Source organism: Macaca nemestrina, chromosome 19 (genome assembly GCF_043159975.1).
Source record: "Macaca nemestrina isolate mMacNem1 chromosome 19, mMacNem.hap1, whole genome shotgun sequence".
In the NCBI taxonomy this organism is placed as follows: Eukaryota; Metazoa; Chordata; class Mammalia; order Primates; family Cercopithecidae; genus Macaca; species Macaca nemestrina.
In genome coordinates, this window is record NC_092143.1 from 22894110 (window position 1) to 22917337 (window position 23228).

At 42.9% G+C, this 23228-nt stretch overlaps 1 protein-coding gene and 1 long non-coding RNA gene across 9 annotated transcripts in view; one reads left to right on the top strand and one right to left on the bottom strand.

The window, feature by feature from the left end:
• Positions 1–9716, top strand: part of LOC105477079 (ATPase phospholipid transporting 8B1) — a 159133-nt gene extending 149417 nt beyond the window's left edge. For all 6 annotated transcript variants that reach the window (XM_071085270.1, XM_071085269.1, XM_071085271.1 and 3 more), the window contains 5 exons: positions 817–900; positions 2254–2499; positions 2809–2947; positions 7745–7875; positions 9492–9716. In XM_071085270.1, the coding sequence (XP_070941371.1) occupies positions 817–900; positions 2254–2499; positions 2809–2947; positions 7745–7875; positions 9492–9716 (825 nt within the window). The remainder of the gene's footprint in view (positions 1–816; positions 901–2253; positions 2500–2808; positions 2948–7744; positions 7876–9491) is intronic.
• LOC105477077 (uncharacterized) lies at positions 176–23165 on the bottom strand. 3 transcript variants are annotated; one of them, XR_011616861.1, is made up of 4 exons: positions 22843–23165; positions 19150–19245; positions 18397–18516; positions 176–3323 (listed from the first exon to the last, which is right to left on the bottom strand). It is a non-coding gene; the product is annotated as an uncharacterized lncRNA (long non-coding RNA). The 3 variants fall into 3 exon arrangements; XR_011616862.1 differs by lacking the exon at positions 19150–19245; XR_984454.3 differs by lacking the exon at positions 22843–23165 and having other exon boundaries at positions 19150–19530.
• Positions 23166–23228: the final 63 nt, after the last annotated feature.

Genomic DNA, 23228 nt, shown 5'->3' on the forward strand with positions numbered 1-23228 from the left:
CCGGTCTCTACTAAAAATACAAAAATTAGCCGGGTGTGATGGCAGGCACCTGTAATCCCAGCTACTCGGGAGGCTAAGGCAGGAGAATCACTTGAGCCCGGGAGGCAGAGGTTGCGGGTGAGCCAAGATTGTGCCATTGCACTCCAGCCTGGGCAAGACTTTGTCTTTTTTAAAAAAAAAAAAAAAAAAAAAAAAAAGGAGGGGATTTGCTTGTATGCTTTTGTCTTTATCTTTGGTTATTTTTTCATGTTACCTTGCCATTAATAGTAGTGATAACAGGGCTGGGTGCAGTGGCTCATGCTTATAATCCCAGCACTTTGGAAGGCCGAGGTGGGCGGATCACCTGAGGTCAAGAGTTGGAGACCAACCTGGCCAACATGGTGAAACCCCGTCTCAACATATAAAAATTAGCCAGACATGGTGGCGTGTGTTTGTAATCCCACCTACTTGGGAGGCTGAGGCAGAAGAATTGCTTGAACCTGGGAAGCAGAGGTTACAGTGGGCCAAGATTGTGCCACTGTACTCCAGCCTGGGCGGCAGAGTGAGACCTGTGTCAGGAAAAAAAAAAAAAAAAAAGAATAGTGATAACAGGCCAGGCGCATAGACTTTTGCCTATAATCCCAACACTTTGGGAGGCTGAGAAGGGGAAATCGCTTAAGGCCGGGAGTTCGAGGCCAGCCTAGGCAACATAGCAAGACCCCATCTCTATTAAAACAAACAAACAAAATGTTAAATAAAGGAAGTAGAGGAGTATGTGCTAACTAGGCTGGCATGTGTCTTTGTTGGTGACGTGGAGCCTCTGTCCTCCCCTCACAGACTGCATACGAGGACTGGTTCATCACTCTCTACAACGTGCTATACTCCAGCCTGCCCGTGCTCCTCATGGGACTGCTCGACCAGGTAGGAGCCTCTCACGAGCAGGGACACTTCAGGACAGATGAGCACGCGTTAGAGAAGTCCCAAGCAAATGTTTCAATGCATTCTTCTGGTTTACTTCTTTCTGATCAAACCCTATTATAATTCTGTTGTCAGGCATCAAGGGTCAAGGCTATGCTTCTTGTTTTGTAGTAAGGAAAGAGGATTTCTCTGTAGTCCCTGCTACTCAGTAGGCTGATGCAGGAGTATGATTTGAGCCCAGGTGTTCAAGTCTAGCCTGGGCAACAAAGTGAGACCCCATCTCTAAGGCAAAAAAAAAAAAAAAGACAGAAAGAGAGAAAAGAGGATTTCTGTGACTGGGGTTGAATTCATTGGCACATATATTTGTTATGTTCCTTTTAGACAGTAAGACCTTACTATGAAGATACCTGAAGGCATGGTGGATCATACCTGTAATCCCAGCACTTTAGGAGGCTGAGGCAGGCAAATTGCTTGAGGTTAGGAGTTTGAGACCAGTCCTGGCAACATAGGGAGACCCCATCTCTACAGAAAAACTTAAAAATTAGTAGGCATGGTAGTGCATACCTGTGAAGTCCCAGCTACTTGGGAAGATGAGGTGGGAGGATCACTTGAGCCTGGAAGGTTGAAGCTGCAGTGAGTTATGTTTGTGCCACTGCGCTCCAGGCTGGGCAACAAACTGTCTCAAAAAAAAAAAAAAAGAAAGAAAGGAAGAAAGGAAGAAAGGAAGGAAGAAAGGAAGAAAGGAAGAAAGGAAGGAAGAAAGGAAGAAAGGAAGAAAGAAAAGGAAAAAAGAAAAGAAAAAAAAGCACCTGAGAGTCCAATATGTCTCTACAATAATAATTTACTCATTTTAAAGTAAGTTTAAATCCTTTCCAAAATTTATGTAGCCAGTGTATATTTTTATCTAATACCAATTCTTAAAAAGAAGTACTATAAAGACTAAAAAATAATAATTTATAATTAACTCATCAACTTGCATGAGAAAATTTTTCCCCAAAGGATTTGCAACAATATATATTCACTCAGGAGGTAAAAATAGCCTCAGGAGGTAAAAATTCACTCAGGAAAAAAAAATATTTTTTGACATTACTAATTTGTTTTCTTTTCATAAGTAGCAAAGTAATAAACTTATACCTAGCTCATCTCTAAATTAAATATTAAGTAATGGTGGTCTAAACAATGAGTTGGAGCTCTGCACACCACAAATATTGCAGGATTGATCGATTATCTTGTTTAGTTTGTGCCTTCCTAAAATTTAACAGCAGGCTGCAACTTTTTGTGAGATATTAATTATAATGTATCTCTGACTGCTTTGACCTGATGAATCAAATATCATCATTTTGTTTTCTCCTTAAGGATGTGAGTGACAAACTGAGCCTCCGATTCCCTGGGTTATACATAGTGGGACAAAGAGACTTACTATTCAACTATAAGAGATTCTTCGTAAGCTTGTTGCATGGGGTCCTAACATCGATGATCCTCTTCTTCATACCTCTTGGAGCTTATCTGCAAACCGTAGGGCAGGATGGAGAGGCACCTTCTGACTACCAGTCTTTTGCTGTCACCATTGCCTCTGCTCTTGTAATAACAGTCAATTTCCAGGTACGTGGCTTGCATTGGCCGTATTCAGTGTCTATTGGTACCTATCTATATTTCTGTATATAGGGTGGCGTGCACATCCAACTGACTCCCACTGCACCTGTGCCACTTACAAAATATAAATGCTATTTTCATCTCTTATACCAAGCACATTTTCTGTTTCTTGCCTGAGTCAAGGATGGTTTAGTTTCTGGTCCAGTATTCAAGTCACATCATGCCTAATGTGCTGAATTCTGTTTTCAGGATTGTTAGATCCTTTATTTCTTGCTAACTCCCCAAAATGAATGCTGTTTTTCTCTGGTTTCTCAACAGATTGGCTTGGATACTTCTTATTGGACTTTTGTGAATGCTTTTTCAATTTTTGGAAGCATTGCACTTTATTTTGGCATCATGTTTGACTTTCATAGTGCTGGAATACATGTTCTCTTTCCATCTATATTTCAATTTACAGGTTGGTATTTTCAAAATTCCAAAAATAAATGTACAGACAAATGTCAGTAGTTTAGATTTTGACATAACTTGTGGTAAGTAATAAAATATACAAGGTGGAATGGCCAGGCGCAGTGGCTCACACCTATAATCCCAGCACTTTGGGAGGCCGAGTCAGGTGGATTGCTTGAGCCCAGCAGTTCAAGACCAGCCTGGACAACATGGCAAAACCCTATCTCTCCAAAAATACAAAAAAAATTAGCCATGCATGGTGGCACATGCCTGTAGTTCTAGCTACTGGAGAGGCTGAAATGGGAGGATTGCTTGACCTGGACGTTGCATCTTCAGTGAGTGGTGATCGCACTGCTGTACTCCAGCCCAGCTGACAGAGCGGGACCCTGTCTCAAAAAGAAAAAAACAAAGCAAAACAAAACAAATATATACAAAGTATTAAGTATTGCTAGTGAAAAATTAATGTTCTGTCTGGAAATTAAGTGGTGATGGTGCGTTAAAAGTGCGTAACATGATGGGAGGAAAACAAATTAAAATAGCTTTACAATAGCGCTGTACATGGTTGAATTAGATAACTTAAGATTTAAAAGGCTAAATAAAAGCCTATTCTTTCTTTCTCATAAAACCTAATATTGGGGCGACATGTGGTGGCTCATGCCTATAATCCCAGCACTTTGGGAGGCCAACACAGCAGGATCTCTTGAATCCAGGAGTTCAAGACAAGCCTAAGCAACATAAGGAGAACTCGTTTCTACCCCCCCCCAAAAAAAAAAATTGAAAAAAAATTAATGGGCATGGTGGTACACACTACACACTGGTGATTCCAGCTCCTCAGGAGGCTGAGGTGGGAAGGATTGCTTGAGCCTGGGAGATCGAGGCTACAGTGAGCCATGATTATGCCACGCCAGCCTGGGTGACAGAGTGAGACCCTTTCTTAAAAAAAAAAATCCCCAAAACCTAGTATTGGTAGGTTTTTGGAAAAGTGAGTATACAAGTATTGCTGGTAACACTGAAATATATTTTAAGTTTTCCAAACATCTGAAAATGCATAAGGGATTATAAAACTTTTTACACATTTTGGCCAGGTATTTCTACTTGGGGAAAGTATCCTAAGATAATAAAACACACGAAGTTTTGGCAAAGCTAATTTGTACAGATGGCTCCACCATAACATTTCTAATTGTAAACAAGAGGAAAAAATGGAAATAACCCAAGACCTAAGAATATTATTAAATTAGCTAATCATACCATGAAATACCAGTATGATGAAATTCTAGAATTCAAAAGTGGTCAACATTATTAGAAATATGTGCGCAGGCCAGGCACAGTGGCTCACCCCTATAGTCCCAGCAGTTTGGGAGGCTGAGACAGGAAGATCACTTGAGCCTAGGTGTTCAAGACCAGCCTGGCAACATAGCGAGACCCTGTCTCTTAAAAAAAATAATAATAAAGTAATAAAAAAGAGACAAATAAGAAATATGTGTGCAGAGCAATAAGTAAATTGATAGAAAACAAAATAGTTACGTGACCAATGATTACAATTGCATAAAATATACAACAAAATGACAAATGCTAGAATGAATTTGAAGTGATAAAAATATCATAAATATTATAAATATAAAATATTAATAAAAATTAATTATGAACTGGAATTCATGAGCTTATTTTGAATAGAGAGCTTGGACTCACAATGAAAAACAATCCCCATAAACTAGTTTCCCTGGCCGGGCGCGGTGGCTCATGCCTGTAAACCCAGCACTTTGGGAGGCTAAAGTGGGCAGATCACGAAGTCAGGAGATCGAGACCATCCTGGCTAATATGGTGAAACCCCATCTCTACTAATAAATAGAAAAAATTAGCCAGGTGTGTTGGTGGGCACCTATGGTCCCAGCTACTCGAGAGGCTGAGGCAGGAGAATGGCGTGAACCCAGGAGGTGGAGCTTGCAGTGAGCCGAGACCGTGCCACTGCACTCCAGCCTGAGCGACAGAGTGAGACTCAGTCTCAAAAAAAAAAAAAACTAGTTTCCCTGTAAAAGATTTAGATTTTTATGACCAGTTGTTGGGTTGTAAAAGTCCGTTGCTGTGGTAACCCTTTCCTTCTTGGGATTCAGCTCAGCTTTTTGTGAACTAACTCTGTGTTTTAAAATACTAGTAACCCAGTTACTTAGCATATTCCCATAGGGAGTTTTTTAATCCCATACACACTTAGCAGGGTAAAAACCACATTTAAAATAAATAAAGACCATTGTTTTTTTTTGTTTTTTTTTTTTTTTTCTGGAGACGGAGTCTCGCTCTGTCGCCCAGGCTGGAGTGCAGTGGCCGGATCTCAGCTCACTGCAAGCTCCGCCTCCCGGGTCTACGCCATTCTCCTGCCTCAGCCTCCCGAGTAGCTGGGACTACAGGCGCCCGCCACCTTGCCCGGCTAGTTTTTTGTATTTTTTAGTAGAGACGGGGTTTCACTGTGTTAGCCAGGATGGTCTCGATCTCCTGACCTCGTGATCCGCCCGTCTCGGCCTCCCAAAGTGCTGGGATTACAGGCTTGAGCCACCGCGCCCGGCCAAGACCATTGTTTTTACAAACTGAGAGTGTAAGTACAGAAAACATGATGAGAAACATGGCTCTAAAAGATGGTCATTTGATTTTGAAAATTGGGTCATGTCTGTGATTATGTGATTGTATTATTGAATTGAATTATTACTTCATCTGACATAAAAATTCAGAAAACAAATTGCAGTGGAAAAGCACGGCTCCAGTCAGGCAGAAGGAGGTTTTAATTCAGGCATTGCCATGGTTGGTTTTGTTAGCTTGGGCAAACTTTTTAACTTCTCCATAACACAATTTACTTATGTGACACAGGGATAATACCCATCTCTCAGAACTGATTCAATGACATGATCTGTATAAAACACCAGGTACTGGCAGTACTAGCATTTTTTTTTTTTTTTTTTTTTTTTTTTTGAGATGGAGTCTCGCTTTGTCACCCAGGCTGGAGTACAGTGGCACAATCTTGGCTCACTACAACCTCCACCTCCCGGTTTCAAGCCTCCAGAGTAGATGGGACTACAGGCACCTGCCTTCATCCTGGCTAATTTTTGTATTTTTGTAGAGACAGGGTTTCACCATGTTGACCAGGCTGGTCTTGAACTCCTGACCTCAGGTGATCTGCCCACCTCGGCCTCCCAAAGTGCTGGGATTACAGGCGTGAGCTACCACGCCCAGCCTGGTAGTGCTATAGCTTTTATTATTTGGAGTTTCAAACCAGAACTAAAATTGAAAAGCGCTTTTTTTTTTTTTTTTTTTTTTTTTTTTTGAGATGGAGCCCAGGCTGGAGTGCAGTGGCACGATCTTGGCTCACTGCAATCTCCACCTCCCAGGTTCAAGTGATTCTCATGCCTCAGCCTCCCAAATAGCTGGGATTACAGGCATGCATCACCACGCCCGGCTAATTTTGTATTTTTAGTAGAGACGGTTTCACCATGGTAGCCAGGCTGGTCTCGAACTTCCCACCTCAGGTGATCCACCCACCTCGGCCTCCCAAAGTACTGGGATTACAGGTGTGAGCCACCACGCCGGGCTGAAAAGTGCTTTTTTAAATCCTTAAATTCAGAAGGCCAGGTGCCGTGGCTTATGCCTGTAATCCCAGCACTTTGGGAGGCCAATGTGGGCGAATCACTTGAGTTCAGGAGTTTGAGACCAGCCTGGGCAACATGGTGAAACCCCATCTCCACAAAAAAATACAACAGTTAGCCAAGTGTGGTGGTGCACACCTATAGTCCCAGGTATTTAGGACACTGAGGTAGGAGGTCACTTGAGCCCAGCAAGTTGAGGCTGCAGTGAGCCATGATAACACCACTGTACTCCAGCCTGGGTAACAGAGTGAGACCCTATCTCAGAAAAATAGTCAGAAGTCTTGATCACCTAACTTTGCATTTTTTTTTTTTTTTTTTTGAGACGAAGTCTCGCTCTGTCGCCCAGGCTGGAGTGCAGTGGCGCGATCTCGGCTCACTGCAAGCTCCGCCTCCTGGGTTTACGCCATTCTCCTGCCTCAGCCTCCTGAGTAGCTGGGACTACAGGCGCCCGCCACCGCGCCCGGCTAATTTTTTGTATTTTTAGTAGAGACAGGGTTTCACCGTGGTCTCGATCTCCTGACCTTGTGATCTGCCCGCCTCGGCCTCCCAAAGTGCTGGGATTACAGGCGTGAGCCACCGCGCCCGGCAACTTTGCATTTTTAATCAATGCAATGTCAACAAATGTGCTTTTTTTCCTTATTTGCTCACTTATGTACATTTGCCTTGTTTCAAATAATTTACCTTCCCAATTTTGCTTTGCTTAGTCTGATTTTAAAATGTCTTTTCTTTGAGTCATAATGGATATTTTGGGGAGTCCAATCTGGTGGTAAAACTTTACCATAAATGATCTATTTATAGATTATGAAATATTAACTATTTTTTTTTTTTTTTTGGAGACAGAGTTTTGCTTTTGCTTTGTCACCCAGGCTGGAGTGCAGTGGCATGATCTCGGCTCACTGCAACCTCCGCCTTCCAGGTTCAAGCAATTCTCCTGCCTCCTGAGTAGCTGGGACTACAGGTGAATGCCACCACACCCAGCTGATTTTTTGTATTTTAGTAGAGACGGGGTTTCACCATGCTGCCCAGGCTGGTCTCGAACTCCTGAGCTCTGGCAATCCACCCACCTTGGCCTCCCAAAGTGCTAGGATTACAGGCATGAGCCACCGCACCTCGTGAAATATTAACTATGTTCTTAGGAAAAAGGGACCACAGTGATTCATTTGCCATGTTCTTTACAGGCACAGCTTCAAACGCTCTGAGACAGCCATACATTTGGTTAACTATAATCCTGACCGTTGCCGTGTGCTTACTGCCCGTCGTTGCCATCAGATTCCTGTCAATGACCATTTGGCCATCAGAAAGTGATAAGGTATATCGAATATAGTCCTCTCCCAAATCTGTCCCTCACAGAAACTAAAGCGTTTCCCAACAGCACCTTTCCTGCAAAATTCTAAGCTCATGGGAAGTTTTGTAAGAATGATTTTTCATGATTGTTTCTCTTTCTTTAACTCTATCTCACAAATAAGTCTTTTGGAATTGGGAATTTAGTGTACTTTCTTTTTAATGCAAAGATTACCAAACATAAACAAAAAAGGGAGAATAGAATAATGAGCCCCATGTATCTATCCCCTCAGTTTAACAATTACTGTGTTAACATTTTGTCATACAAATCAGATTGGGTTTTTTTCTTTATTTAAATAAAAATGTACCTTCTGTAGCAGGACCCTTTGAGCTACAAGGAACCGAAATCTGTGACTCAAAATATCTCTACAGTAGTGCGTCATCATTAATCATTAGCAGACTTCAGGCCCAGCGGATTGAGCAACTTAATGTCAAGAAAGGATTGGGCAGGTTCTTGCCATCTCTCCTCCCAGAAACCTTCATTATTAGCTTCATATGGATGCTGGAAGATGGCCAGAGCAGTTCTGGGCATCACATCCTGACATATCAGTGTCGGGGAGAGATAAGATACTATTCTGTAGCTCCTTAGGGGCCATGGAACTTCTCACCCAAGGGCCCCAGTACAGTGCCTTCAGGTCTTATGTGCCAAAATTAGGTCACTTGCCCATTCTGGACTAGTTTAGTAAAGGAAATCAACCTGCCCACCGCCCATGAGAAATGTGGCTGTGGGGGGTTGGGGGGGTGATCTGAACACAATCAATTTCCATTAGAAAGGAGAGAGCAGAGGCTAGTGAGGCAACCTTCAGTATCTCTCGGGTCTCCCTTTTGCAGTTCCAACAGTACACAGTAACAACCCGGAAAGGCCCTACTGAGTTTTCTCTTTGGCTGTACCCATCTGGTCTGAACTAGAAAAGGGTACTAGCTTCCGGGGAGTGGGAATCTCGGCTTTGCATTTTCTAGCTGTGTGACCTTGGCAAAGTTAGATAACCTTCCCTCAGCTTCTATATATATCTCCAGGTAGGTAGGTAGGTAGAACGATCGATCAATGTATGTATAACTATAGAGAGATGGATATAGATCTATATCATCATATCTATATGTCAATATATCTGTCCATAGATAAACAGATATAGCCAAGCATTGTGACTCACACCTGTAATCCCAGAACTTTTGGAGGCAGAGGCAGGTAGATCACTTGAGGTCAGGAGTTCAGGAGGACAGGACCAGCCTGGCCAACATGGTGAAAATACATACTAAATATACAACATAATAAAAATACAAAAATTAGGTGTGGCAGCGCGTGTAACCTCAGCTACTCAGGAGGCTGAGGCAGGAGGATCGCTTGAACCTGGGAGGCAGAGGTTGCAGTGAGCCAAGATCGCACCATTGCACTACAGCCTGGGTGACAGAGCGAGACTCCATCTCAAAAAAAAAAAAAAAAAAAAAGATATAGACACACACATACACACACACACTATAAAGTGGGGACAGAGCTGCCTGCATCAAAATGGGGCAGGCGTCTGGCCAGCCCTCCTCCCTGGAGTGGACCTTATCTTCATCCCTCCCCATCTCTCCCTCTTGCAGATCCAGAAGCATCGCAAGCGGTTGAAGGCGGAGGAGCAGTGGCAGCGGCGGCAGCAGGTGTTCCGCCGGGGCGTGTCATCGCGGCGCTCGGCCTACGCCTTCTCGCACCAGCGGGGCTATGCGGACCTCATCTCCTCCGGGCGCAGCATCCGCAAGAAGCGCTCGCCGCTTGATGCCATCGTGGCCGATGGCACCGCGGAGTACAGGCGCACCGGGGACAGCTGATCCCTCACCCCCAGGCCGGGACGCGGCCACAGAGCACGTCTATTTTTTTATGAAAGATTCTCAGGACTTCGTGTGTGTGTGTGTGTGTGTGTGTGTGAATTGCATTCGTCACAAAGATATTGAAGACAATAAATAACCTTGGCCGGGCCCGGTGGCTCACGCCTGTAATCCCAGCACTTTGGGAGGCCGAGATGGGCGGATCACGAGGTCAGGAGATCGAGACCATCCTGGCTAACACGGTGAAACCCCGTCTCTACTAAAAAATACAAAAAACTAGCCGGGCGAGGTGGCGGGCGCCTATAGTCCCAGCTACTCGGGAGGCTGAGGCAGGAGAATGGCGTGAACCCGGGAGGCGGAGCTTGCAGTGAGCTGAGATCCGGCCACTGCACTCCAGCCTGGGCGACAGAGCGAGACTCCGTCTCAAAAAAAATAAATAAATAAAATAAAAATAAAATAAAGACAATAAATAACCTTTATAACAAACTCCTTGGGTTGAACTATTAAATAGCAGAGCCAAGAAATAGGACTTTTAAAAGTTCTATTATTGGGCTGGGCGTGGTGGCTCATGTCTGTAATCCCAGCACTTTGGGAGGCTGAGGAGGGGAGATTACCTGAGGCCCGGAGTTCGAGACCAGTCCAGCCAACATGGTGAAACCCTGTCCCTACCATAAATTAAAAATGAGCCGGGCTTGGTGGTGGGCACCTGTAATCCCACCTGTTTGAGAGGCTGAAGCAGGAGAATCGCTTGAACCTGGGAGATGGAGGTTACAGTGAGCCAAGACTGTGCCACTGCACTCTAGCCTGGGTAACAGAGCAAGACTATGTCTTAAGAAAAATTTAAAAATAGGCCGGGCACGGTGGCTCATGCCTGTCATCCTAGCACTTTGGGAGGCCAAGGCGGGTGGATCACTTGAGGTCAGGAGTTCCAGACCAGCCTGGCCAACACAGTGAAACGCTGTCTCTACTAAAAATATAAAAATTAGCTGGAAATTGCTTGAACCTGGGAGGTGGAGGTTCCAGTGAGCCGAGATCGTGGCACTGCACTCCAGCCTGGGCAAGAGAGTGAGACTCCATCTCCAAAAAAAAATTTTTTAATAATAATAAAAGTCCTATTATTCAACTGATTATGTACACTATGGTTGAAAGGGAACGTTCTAATCCGGTCTCAATCCAGGGCAATAGAATTACAAAGCATGTTGTATTTCAGTTCAAATGGTATTGTATTATAAAATTAGTTACATTTTCCTTTCTGTGATCTTCAGCATAATTTCCCAGAGGCTCCTGTTTACCCTCCATAGGCCACCTTAACATATTTTTAAATTTATAGTAGTAACGACAAATGACATCAGTGTTCATCATCTGAAAGCTAAGTGGTTCAATCACTTTTTCAAAGTTGATAGTAGATTGCATGGTTTCATGTTCTCCTCATATTGGTTTAATAATTCTATTTAATCAAGGAAAATAACTTCAGATTCCATAAAGTTTCAGTTTATTTTTGGTTTACTACTGAGTGAGACAGCACATTACATACTTTTACTATCAAATATTATTTTAGCAGCTTCCCATAGTACCAAATGATTTAATTCCCTACTCTCATTTTTTAAAGCATCTAAATATTTCTGGGCTTAAAAAAAGGGTTTTTAAAAACTGAGGATATCAGTAATAAATTGCAGAATATTTTGGAAAGCTTTCTTTTGGAAAGCAAACTTTTGTGCCTGCCTATATGTAAAGTATTTTATAAGGGACTTGAACAGAGACCTCACTCTTTTTCACTTGTCTTATGTCTTGAGAGAAAAGGCTATTGGCAGCCACATTCCTAAGACTGGGGAATGGTGTGTCCTTTTAAATTTGAAGATAACTTTAGGTAATTATGGAAACTCCTCAAAGAGGTAAAAGTAATTTTTTTCCAGACATTTTTCTCATTCTGTGTCTTTCACACACTAGTTTCCATAGTTCAATAATTCTGTTTTTTACCATCGGGCTGTGAATGTTCACAATATCAGTCCCGTTGAATTCCTATGAGGTAATCACAATGTGTATATAGTTCATTTTCTAGGTTTGATAAAAGAATGTATGGCTTTTTATTCTGTGGAAGTAAAATGCTGAACGTTTACAACTTTTCCTTGTAAATAAAAAATTGTAAGTTTTTTTTTTTTTTACAGAAAAGTTAGCTTGTGTAATTCTGTTAGTTTCAGATTTCTCTCCTGTTTTCACAAATTGTGGGAAAGATTGACAATGCAAATGTGTCAAAGACATACTGTTGGGTGCAATACTAACAATTTTAAAATGCAAATTTCTTTGGATAAATTATTTCTATATTCTGTAAATCTGAGATTTAATGTATATTTTGTTAAAAAAATGATTTAGTAAAATCTTTGAAAAGTATAATCTTCTAAAGTATTTAAATTGGCTTTTGTTGTTGTTGTTATTTTTAAGAATAGGGTATGTGACAGAAGAATCTAGTCCCACAAGGTTTCTAGAGGAATGCAGGGGTCCTTTAGTGGTGAGAAAGTCAGGGACAGGGAAACTAAGTGTTAGGGAAGAAGTGATGGAGAAAAGGTGATCAGGACCAGGCACTGTGGCTCACGCCTATAATCTCAGTACTTTGGAAGGCTGAGGCAGGAGAATCACTTGAGGCCAGGAGTTTGAGACCAGCCTGGGCAACATAGCAAGACTCCGTCTTTTAAAAAAAAAACAAAACAAAAAACTGGGTGTAGTGGCATGTGCCTGTAGTCCCTGTTGCTTGGGCGGCTGAGGTGGGAGGATAACTTGAGCCCAGGAGTTTGAGGCTGCAGTGAGCTTTGCTCATGCCACTGTACTGAAGCCTGGGTGACAGAGCAAGACTCTGTCTCTAAAAGAATTAAAAAGTTGGTCAGACTTTAGAGACAGAGGGGTAAAGATTTAGAGTTAGGGAGGTCAGCCGGGCATGGTGGCTCATGCCTGTAATCCCAGCACTTTAGGAGGCTGAAGTGGGTGGGTCACTTGAGGCCAGGAGTTCAAGACCAGTCTGGCCAACATGGCAAAACTCTGGCTCTACTAAAAATACAAAAACTTAGCCGGGTGAGGTGGTGCACATCTGTAGTCCCAGCTACTCTGGTGGCTGAGGCAGGAGAATTGCTGGAACCCAGGAAGCGGAGGTTGCAGTGAGCCATGATTGTGCCACTGTTCTCCAGCCTGGGCAATGGAGTGAGACTCTCTCAAAAAAAAAAAAGGATTAACTCTGGGTTTTTCCAACTGACTTCAACTCTTTAGCCAGAATGAAAGGAAAGGTAACCCTCAACCAAAAGTAAGGGCTGGGGCTGGGCATGGTGGCTCACGCATGTAATCCCAGCACTTTGGAAGGCCAAGGTGGGTAGGTCACCTGAGGTTAGGAATTCGAGACCAGCACGGCCAACATGGCGAAACCCCATCTCTTCTAAGAATAAAAAAATCAGCCAGGCATGGTGGTGCATGCCTGTAATCCCAGCTACTTGGGAAGCTGAGGCAGAAGAATCACTTGAACCTGGGAGATGAAGGTTGCAGTGGGCTGAGATTGTGACACTGCACTCTAGCCTGGGTGACAAAGCAAGACTCTATCTCAAAAAACAAAACAAAAAAAGTAAGGGCTAGGAAGTGAGCAGAGAGTCCTAGAAATACATGATGAATCGTTGGCAGAAAAATGAGCAAAGAGGAGTGAGTAAGGAAGTGGATGGGAGACCTGGGGTTTGAGGCTGCGGGAGTCTGACCAGGCTGTGGGACAGACAGCTCTTGGATGCAAGGGAAGCCGTGACCCCACTAAGAAGGTTCTCTCTGCGTCAGAGATGGGAGACTCTTTGGGAGGCATAATTAGCAGCAGGTGATAGAAAAATATCAGTCTTGGGGTGCTTGGGGTTGGAGGAGATGGGCAAATTACTAGCCTCTGCAATATAAATGGCAGGAAAATCAAGTAAACCTGGGAGATCATCCCTAAAAAAATAAAAGTCACTTTTTCCTGCAATATACTTCTGTATTTAAGTTGTTTGAGGGATAAATGTTTTCAATCAAAGAGCACCACCTAAAGGTTCTTACTCATGTTCAGCACCAGAAACTGCTCAGTAACAACATCTGATGGGAATAAAATGATTCTTGAGAGACTTCAATGTGATAGCAAAATGTACCCTAATGGAATCGAAATATATTTTAACAATTGCTGCCTTCATGTGATGTGAATGAAACTTAGGAAAACCGTCAGCTCCTAAGAGTCCTGCTAGAAAGTTAGGGCTGCACTATAACTTCTGGGGCATTTATAAAAATGAAAAGGCCTGTCAAAACACTGAAAACAATACAACGTAGATCTCAGGACAAAGTGGAGGTTGGGGCCCTTAACAATAACCACTGTAATGCAATCATTTTCTTTCTGCTAAAAAATACAGTAAAGGCCGGGCGCGGTGGTTCACGCCTGTAATCCCAGCACTTTGGGAGGCCCGGGCGGGCGGATCACCTGAGGCCAGGAGTTCGAGACCAGCCTGACCAACATGGAGAAACCCATCTCTACTAAAAATAAAAATTAGCAGGGCATGGTGGTGCACGCCTGTAATCCCAGCTACTTGGGAGGCTGAGGCACGAGAATCACTTGAACCCAGGAGGCAGAGTTTGAAGTGAGCCGAGATCACGCCATTGTACTCCAGGCTGGGCAACAAGAGTGACACTCCATCTCAGAGAAAAAAACAAACAAAAAGAAACAGCAAAAATGATTTTCTTGATTAGATATTTCTCCAAAGAAGAGATATAGCCGGGCACAGTGGGTAGCTCACGCCTGTAATCCCAACACTTTGGGAGGCCAAGGCAGATCACCTGAGGTCCAGGGTTTGAGACCAGCCTGACCAATATGATGTAACACTGTCTCTACTAAAAATACAAAAATTAGCTGGGAATGGTGGCGTGTGCCTGTAATCCCAGCTACTCGGGAGGCTGAGACAGGAGAATTGCTTGAACCTGGAAGGTGGAGGCTGCAGTGAGCCGAGATCAAGCCACTGCACTCCAGCCTAGAAAACAAGAGAGAAACTCCACCTCAAAAAAAAAAAAAAAAAAAGAGATATAAATGGTCAATAAGCATATGAAAATATGCTCAACATCATTAGTCATCAGGGAAAGTCATCAAAATTGAGGCTGGGTGCGGTGGCTTATGCCTGTAATCCCAGCACTATGGGAGGCTGAGGTAGGCGGATCACCTGAGGCCAGGAGTTGGAGACCAGCCTGGCCAACATGGTGAAATCCCATCTCTACTAAAAATACAAAAATGAGCCAGGGGTGGTGGCATGTACCTGTAATCCCAGCTACCTGGGAGGCTGAGGCAGGAGAATCGTTTGAACCCAGGAGGCAGAGGTTGTGGTGAGCCGAGATTGCATCACCGCACTCCAGCCTGGGTGACAAAGTAAGACTCTGTGTCAAAGAAAAAAAAACAAAAAGAAAAAAAAAAAAACACATCATACTAGAAAGGGTTGATTCTCCCTACAATAATTTAAAAATGGCATATATTCCTCATAAAAATGCCAACAGTTTCCTGTAATAGACAGGCTGATTCAAAAGTTCATATGGAAAAATTAATGTCAGAAAACTGTAAGCAATGAGGTGAGACTACTCCTACCAGATATTACGCCATATTGTAATTTGAAAAACAGTTTCAGTGGTATGGTTCTGATGCATGATGACACAGACATTCCACGGAACAGAATAGAAAATCCAGAAATAGACACAAACACGTGAACATTTACTATATAAAGTGGCATCAAAGGTGGGTGGGGGAAAGATGGGCTTTTAAATAGATGGTGTTGAGACAAGAGGGAAACAAATTAGATATCATGCACTGTAGTAGAATAGACTCCAAATAATAAAGAGATTTAAATGTAAAACAAAAAAAACTCATAAAAGTACTTGAAGAAAATCACGAGGAAATTCAAATACCGGAGTGGGTAAAGACTTTCTAATTAAGACTAAAAATCTAAAGCCTCAAAGGAAAGGCTAATAATTTCAAATACGTCAATATTTTTAAAACCCCCATTATGGCAAAAAAAAAAGAAAAAGAAAAAAAGGTATAAGCAAAGACAAATGGCAAAATGGAGAAAAAGTGTGCAAGTCTTAGTTCAGGCTGCTGTGACAAAATACCACAAACTGTATGGTTTATATAAGCAACAGAAATTTTTTCTCACAGTTCTGGCAGAAGCTAGAAGTCTTAGGTCAAGGGATTGACAGATTTGGTGCCTGCTGAGGAAATGCTTTCTGGTTCGCAAATAGTGCCTTCTGACTCTGTCTTTACATGGTGGAAGGGGCCAACAAGCTCCTTCAGGACTATTTTATAAAGACATAATCCCTCCTGATTTAATCACCTCTGAACGTCTCCACCTCCTAATATCACCTTGGAGGTTAGCATTTCAGCATATGAATTTTAAGGGGGCACAAACCTTCAGACCATAGCAGTCAAGGTTGTGAAAAAAAAAAAAAGTCAGAGAAAAAGAAATACAAATGGGGCGGGGTACGGTGGCTCATCCCTGTAATCCCAGCACTTTGGGAGGTCGAGGTGGGCGTATTACTTGAGGCCAGGAGTTCGAGACCAGCCAGGCTAACATGGTGAAAACCCGTCTCCATTAAAAATACAAAAATTAACTGGGTGTGCAACTGTAGTCCCAGCTACTAGGGAGGCTGAGGCAGGAGAATAACTTGAACCTGGGAGGTGGAGGTTGCAGTGAATTGAGATTGCACCACTGCACTCCAGCTTGGGCAATAGAGCTAGACTCTGTCTCAAAAAAAAAGAAATACAAATGGCTCTTAAACACATGAAACGATCTTTAAACTTACCCGAAATAAAGCAGTGCAAATCAAAATGATTTTGACAAGCCATCTTCACCTATTAATTTGGCAAAAACAAGAAAGTGTGGTAATGCACTGTTAAGGCTGTGGCAAAACTAGCCTTCTAATTTATTACTGAAAAGTATATAAATTGAAACTCTAGGAAAGGCAATTTAGCCATAACCATTAATTTTTTTTTTTTTTTTTTTTTTTTTTTTTTTTTTTGAGACAGAGTTTAGCTCTGTCACCTAGGCTGGAGTGCAGTGGTGCAATCTCAGCTCACTGCAACCTCCGCCTCCCAGGTTCAAGCTATTCTCCTGCCTCAGCCTCCCGAGTAGCTGGGACTACAGGCACGTGCCACCACTCCCAGCTAATTTTTTGTATTTTTTTTTTTTAGTAGAGATGGTGTTTCACCATGTTAGCCAGGATGGTCTCGATCTCCTGACCTTGTGATCCGCCCGCCTCAGATTGCCGAAGTGTTGGGATTACAGGTGTGAGCCACCACGCTCCTTGCCATTAAAATTTTAAGTGTATATTCCCTTTGACTTGGCAATCACACTTCTCAAATTCATCTTGCAGATATATTTGCCCACAACGGAAATGACATGTACAGTGATTGTATAATCAAAATATTGGCAGGCAGTAAGCTAGCAATCCATCAGTTTAACTACAGTTAAATGAAATAAGTTCCATCCCAATAACAGGATACAATGAAACTATAATGGGAGCTAAGGGAGAAGAATAAAAGATCTCCATTCATTGTGGAGTGTGAAGAGTCAGGTACAGAACTGTGTATGTGGTGACAACCTTTCATATAAAAAAGAAAAAAGAGGAGGCGATTAAATTGATGTGTAGAGTCAATGCAATTCCAGTTGAAATCCCATGAGATTTTTTTTTGGTAAAAATTGATAATTTGATTCTAAAATTCATCTGGAAATGCAAAGGACCTAAAATAGCCAAAATAACTCTGCAGAAGAAAAACAAGTTGGAGGAAGAACACGACTTGATTTTGAAAGTTGTTACTGGCATGGGCTGAAGAACCACTTGTTAAGTACTATGCTGACTGCCTGGGGGACAGGATCGTTGGGACCTCAAGCCTCAGAGTCATCCGATTTACTCATGCCACAAAGCTGCACATATACCCTTTAATCTATAATACAAGTCAAAATTTTAAAAATAAAATAAATGTGAAATTAGGGCCAAAAAAGAGGAAACTGTTATAAAGCTACAGCAATCAAAACAGCATAGTATTGGCTTAAAGAGAGCAGGTAGATCAATGGAACCTAATAGAGTCCATAAATAAATCCATACATCAGTGGACAACTGATACTGAACAAGGTTACAAAAGCGATGAGGTGGAGAAAGGATGGCCTTCTCAATAAATGGTACCGGGACATTTGATATTCACATGCGAAAAAATGAACTCGGATCCCTACCTGGAACCGTACTTTGTCCTCACAAAAGATCTGAACAGACACCTCAACACAGAAGATATAGGTAAGGCAAAAAAGCACATGAGAAGATGCTCAACATCATTAGTCACTAGGGAAATACATTAGAAAACTTTTTGGGGTGATGGATTTGTTCCCTATCCCCAATTGTGGTGATGGTTTCACAGGTATACATATAAGTTAAAACATATCAAATTGCACATTTTAAATGTGTGCACTTTGTCATATATTTTTTTTTCCTTTTGAGATAGGGTCTCACTCTGTTGCCCAGGCTGGAGTGCAGGGGCACCATCTTGGCTCACTGCAACCTCCAACTCCTGGGTTCAAGAGATTCTCCTGCCTCAGCCTCCTGAGTAGCTGGGATTGCAGGCATGCATCACCATGCCCAGCTAATTTTTGTATTTTCAGTAGAGACGGGGTTTTACCGTGTTGGCCAGGCTGGTCTTGAACTCCTGATCTCAGGTGATCCGCCTGCCTCAGTCTCCCAAAGTGCTGGTATTACAGGCATGAGCCACAGTGCTCAGGCTGTTGTATATTATTTATGCCTAAAACAAAACAAAACCAAAAAAAAGCTGTTTTAAGGAAAGGAAGGAAGGAATAAAGGAGGTAGATTGAGAGGAATATAGTCATATTTTCAACAAGAATCTCTAGATATAAAAGAGACTAGTAGGGCGTGCATGGCGGCTCATGCCTGTAATCCCAGCACTTTGGGAGGCTGAGGCGGGTGGATCACGAGGTCAGGAGTTCGAGACCAGTCTGGCCAACATGGTGAAACCCTGTCTCTACCAAAAATATAAAAATTAGCTGGGTGTGGTGGCGGATGCCTGCAATTCCAGCTACTCGGGAGGCTGAGGCAGAGAATCGCTTGAACCCAGGAGGCAGAGGTTTGCAGTGAGCTCAGATCATACCCCTGCACTCCAGCCTGGGTGACAGAGTGAGACTCCGTCTCAAAAAAAAAAAAAAAAAGAGACTAGTGAAAGTTGTTATGAGGAGTGAGACCTTTAAATATTGAATTATCTTTTCATAGTTTTAAAATTAAAAATACTGAACCATATGGACACATTTTCTATTTCAAAAATTAAACAATAAAAAATAGAAATGATTTTTAGGCCAGAAGGAGTAATTTGAGTTAATATTTTTCCTGCTTAAGTCACAAAGCCTCCCAAACTGAGACTCACCCAAGCCCACAAGCTTCTCCCTAGAGCAGCAACCGCAGCTCTTCACATTGTCCTCTTGGGGGACTGCCAGTGCCCAGAGATGGGGACTTCCTGTTGCTACAGACAGAGTGGTGTGTTTTGTTAGGCCATTTATATGCACACACATATTCTTTGCCCTCAGAAGAGTCTGGGTAACAACTTAAAGTCGTGTCAAAATAGTGGAAAGGACCAGTGGAATTTGAAAGACTGTTTTCAGAGTCAAAGACCAGTATGGATTTACCACCATATTGTCCAATTAATTATCAGCTAAGATGACCTTAGCAATAAGATGCATAGAAAGAAATAACTCTCACAATTTTAAAATTATCAGGAATTTTGCTTTAAAACGTGAATCAAATAGAATGTATTAATAAATATGAGGAAGGAAAATTTTAATATGGAGAGAAATTTAAACTTCCTGATCTAGGATGGTGGTTAAAAATCCAAGGTGCTGGCCTAGCACGGTGGCTCATGCCTGTAATCCCAACATTTTGGGAGGCTGAGATGGGTGGATCATTTGAGGTCAGGAGTTGGAGACCAGCCTGATCAACATGGTGAAACCCCATCTCTACTAAAAGTACAAAAATATTAGCCAGGCATGGTGGCGCATGCCTGTAGTCCCAGCTACAGGGGAGGCTGAGGCAGGAGAATCACTTGAACCCAGGAGGCAGAGGTTGCAGTGAGCCAAGGTCACATCACTGCACTCCAGCCTGGGCGACAAAGCAAGACTCCGTTAAAAAAAAAAAAAAATTCCAAAATCCAAGGTGCTCTGGCCAAGTTTAAAATATAGATTGTCTCACTCCAGATAACCTGTTTATGACTTCCAGTTGGAAAGATGTCAATATTCCTTTGGCCCCTGATGCCGAGACTGTTGCAATTATTCTGGAAGGCTGTTGTAAGCCCTGAAATGTCTCCTTGTTTCTTTTCCATGAGAGGATTAAAGATATTGGATCTGGCTTGTAGAGTGAACGTGCGAGGGTTTTTTGTCTAGCATTTCTCATCAGGAATCAATTCTCCCACTTGATAAGAATCAACCTTTAGAATAGAGGTTGATTTGCCCACTGGGAGTCATCTTGCAGTTTCATTATAAAATGGTTCTGCTGAGCCAAGCTGCATAATGAATAAACCAATCTATGGAAATGCTATCGGAGGTTTTCTGTTACCATCCATTTGGGGGTTCCCACCTACCTTCGGCTTCCTTATTTAAATTTTGTGTGAAAAACATAAAAACTTTGTGCTCATCGAAGAGTTTAATAAAAACAACACAAAGGACTGTTTCTAAAGGAGCTTTGAAAGTTCTAGAAAATTTACATCAAGATTTTATCACTGCAAACATCTTGAGTAAATAGAAACTCAAAAGGGCTCTTTTATATTTACTGAATTTGTCCAAGAATGAGCTATTTTATAGGATTTTGTGGCTTGGGGTGAAAATATTTTTATGACCTAACAGCAAAAAACAAAACAAAAACCCAAACCTGATTAACTAAAATATCATCAGCTGAGCTTCTGAGACCCCCAGAGACCCCTTAAGACTCTCAATTCCAGCTGGGCACGGTGGCTAATGCCTGTAATCCCAGCACTTTGGGGGGCCAAGGCAAGTGGATCACTTGAGGTCAGGAGTTCGAGACCAGCCTGGCCAACATGGAAAAACCCCGTCTCTACTAAAAATACAAAAATTAGCCGAGCATGGTGGCAGACACCTGTAATCCCAGCTACTCGGGAGGCTGAGGCAGGAGAATTGCTTGAACCTGGGAGGTGGAGGTTGCAGTGAGCCGAGATCATGCCATTGCACTCCAGCCTGGGGGGACAGAGTGAGACTTCGTTTCAAAAAAAAAAAAAAAAAAAAGTCTGAATTTCTATAAACTGATACAAGATCGTTCTTCAAGCTAACCAAGAGGACTTCATTGCTTTTAGAGGACACAATTAATTCTGCTTTGAAAGTTTCCCCACCTCTATAGAGAAAATGTTCTTCTCTATTTGACTCTGTCTTCACCTTTCTTAACAGCTATCCCAAATCCCACATCATACCCAGATCAATTCCGTGAAGCAGCTAGCCTGGGCTAAAGTTAATTGTACCTTTAAAAAGCAATAGGGCTGGGCGCAGTGGCTCACGCCTGTAATCCCAAGACTTTGGGAGGTTAAGGTGCGCGCATCCCTTGAGCCCAGGAGTTCGAGACCAACCTGGGCAACAGGGCAAAACTCCCCAAACCCTGTCTCTACAAAAAAAAAAAAAAAAAGAAAGAAAGAAAAAATCAGCCAGGTGTGATGGTGTGTGCTACGTGTAGTCCCAGCTACTTTTGAGGCTGAGGTGGGAGGATCACCCCTGTCTCAAAAGAATTAAAAAAAAAAATAGCTGGGCCTGGTGGCTCACACTTGTAATCCCAGCACTTTGGGAGGCCGAGGTGGGTGGATCAGCTGAGGTCAAGTGTTTGAGACCAGCCTGACCAACATGGAGAAACCCCGTCTCCACTAAAAATACAAAATTAGCCAGCATGGTGGTGCATGCCTGTAATCCCAGCTACTCCGGAGGCTGAGGTAGGAGAATCACTTGAACCTGGGAGGCAGAGGTTGCGGTGAGCCGAGATTGCTCCATTGCACTCCAGCCTGGGCAACAAGAGCAAAATTCTGTCTCAAAAAAAAAAAAAAGAAGAAGAAAAATAAAAATAAGAAGCAGTGGCAAGCCAGAGCATACACAGCCTGGTAAGCCTGTAAGGATGTTGAGGTGAACCCTGAGAGCAAAAGTAAGTCCATGGAAAAGGTTGCTAGATAGAGAATGAAATGACTGTTCATTTCATTCAATAAGTGTTCGCCCTGGCTGGAGTGTGGAGATTAGATTGGAGAGGTGTGGGGGATCCAGAAGATAGGTGGAGAGGCTAGCCAGAGGGAGGATGCGACTTGCATTGCACTAGAGGGAAAGGATGGATGCCAAAGCACAAGAGTGTAGGTGTCAAGGGAGGGCTGTCAGACAGCACCCATTTAATAGCTTGAAACAAAAGACTGGTAATTTGCTGAGATCTGGGGCTGTGGGAAGGCCCTACGGTTTATTATCACTTTACAATTGAAACATCTGTGGCTTAGAAAGGTTAAGAAACTTGACCAGGTTCACCAAGCCAGAAAATGAGTTCTGTGATCTATGGAATGCATCTCTCTGGCTTCATTCAGAGCTCTAACTGTACAGGAGTTACCATTGTTCACCCTCCTTAAAGAGTGAGCATCCAGGGGGACTTTAAAATAATTGTAATTTTTTTAGTGAGAGACAAAGTGCTTACAAGGAAGCAGCTTGCAATAACGAAGCAGCCTGGGAATCACTGAAGCAAATCTCAGTGCTTAAACTTAACTACAGGAAAAGGAAAGTTAAGTTTTCGGTTCCTCAAATTAATAGTTTCATCGTAATGATAATTCCCACTTTTAGTTTGCCATTTACAAGCCAATTTTATTTTTTATTGCATCTATCATCTATCTATAATTTATTTATTAATTAGAGACAGGGTTTCTCTCTGTAGCCCCAGGCTGGAGTGCAGTGGTGTGATCACAGTTCACTGCAGCCTCGACATCCCTGGCTCAAGCGATCCTCCCACCTCAGCCTCCTAAGTAGTTAGGACCACAATCCCATGCCAATCAGCCCGGCTAATTTTTGTAATTTTTGTAGAGGGGTGGGGGCGAGGGGAAGCTCACCATGTTGCCCAGGCTGGTCTCGAACTCCTGGCCTCAAGCGACCCTCCACCTCCGCCTCGGCCTCCCAAAGTGCTGGGACTACAGGCGTGAGTCACCGCCCTCGATCTCATGTAAAATATTACTGAGATTTTCCAACTGTTTCATTGATTTGTTAATTAAGTGCACTCGGCTTGGACCCCCTCGGTCCCTTGGACCGATTCCCAGTCTTGGGACAGGGAACGGAGCCCTAGGGGCGCTCGCAGAGATGTTTGCCTGTTCTCTTTCCGAAGCCTGTTTTGAGGAGCAAAAAACAGAATGTCCAGGAAGGCTCTTTGAAGATGTCTGTGAGTTTGCCTGAGGACAGCTCCTGGAAGGCAGTGTCCCCGCGACTAGGGCGAGCCCCGGAC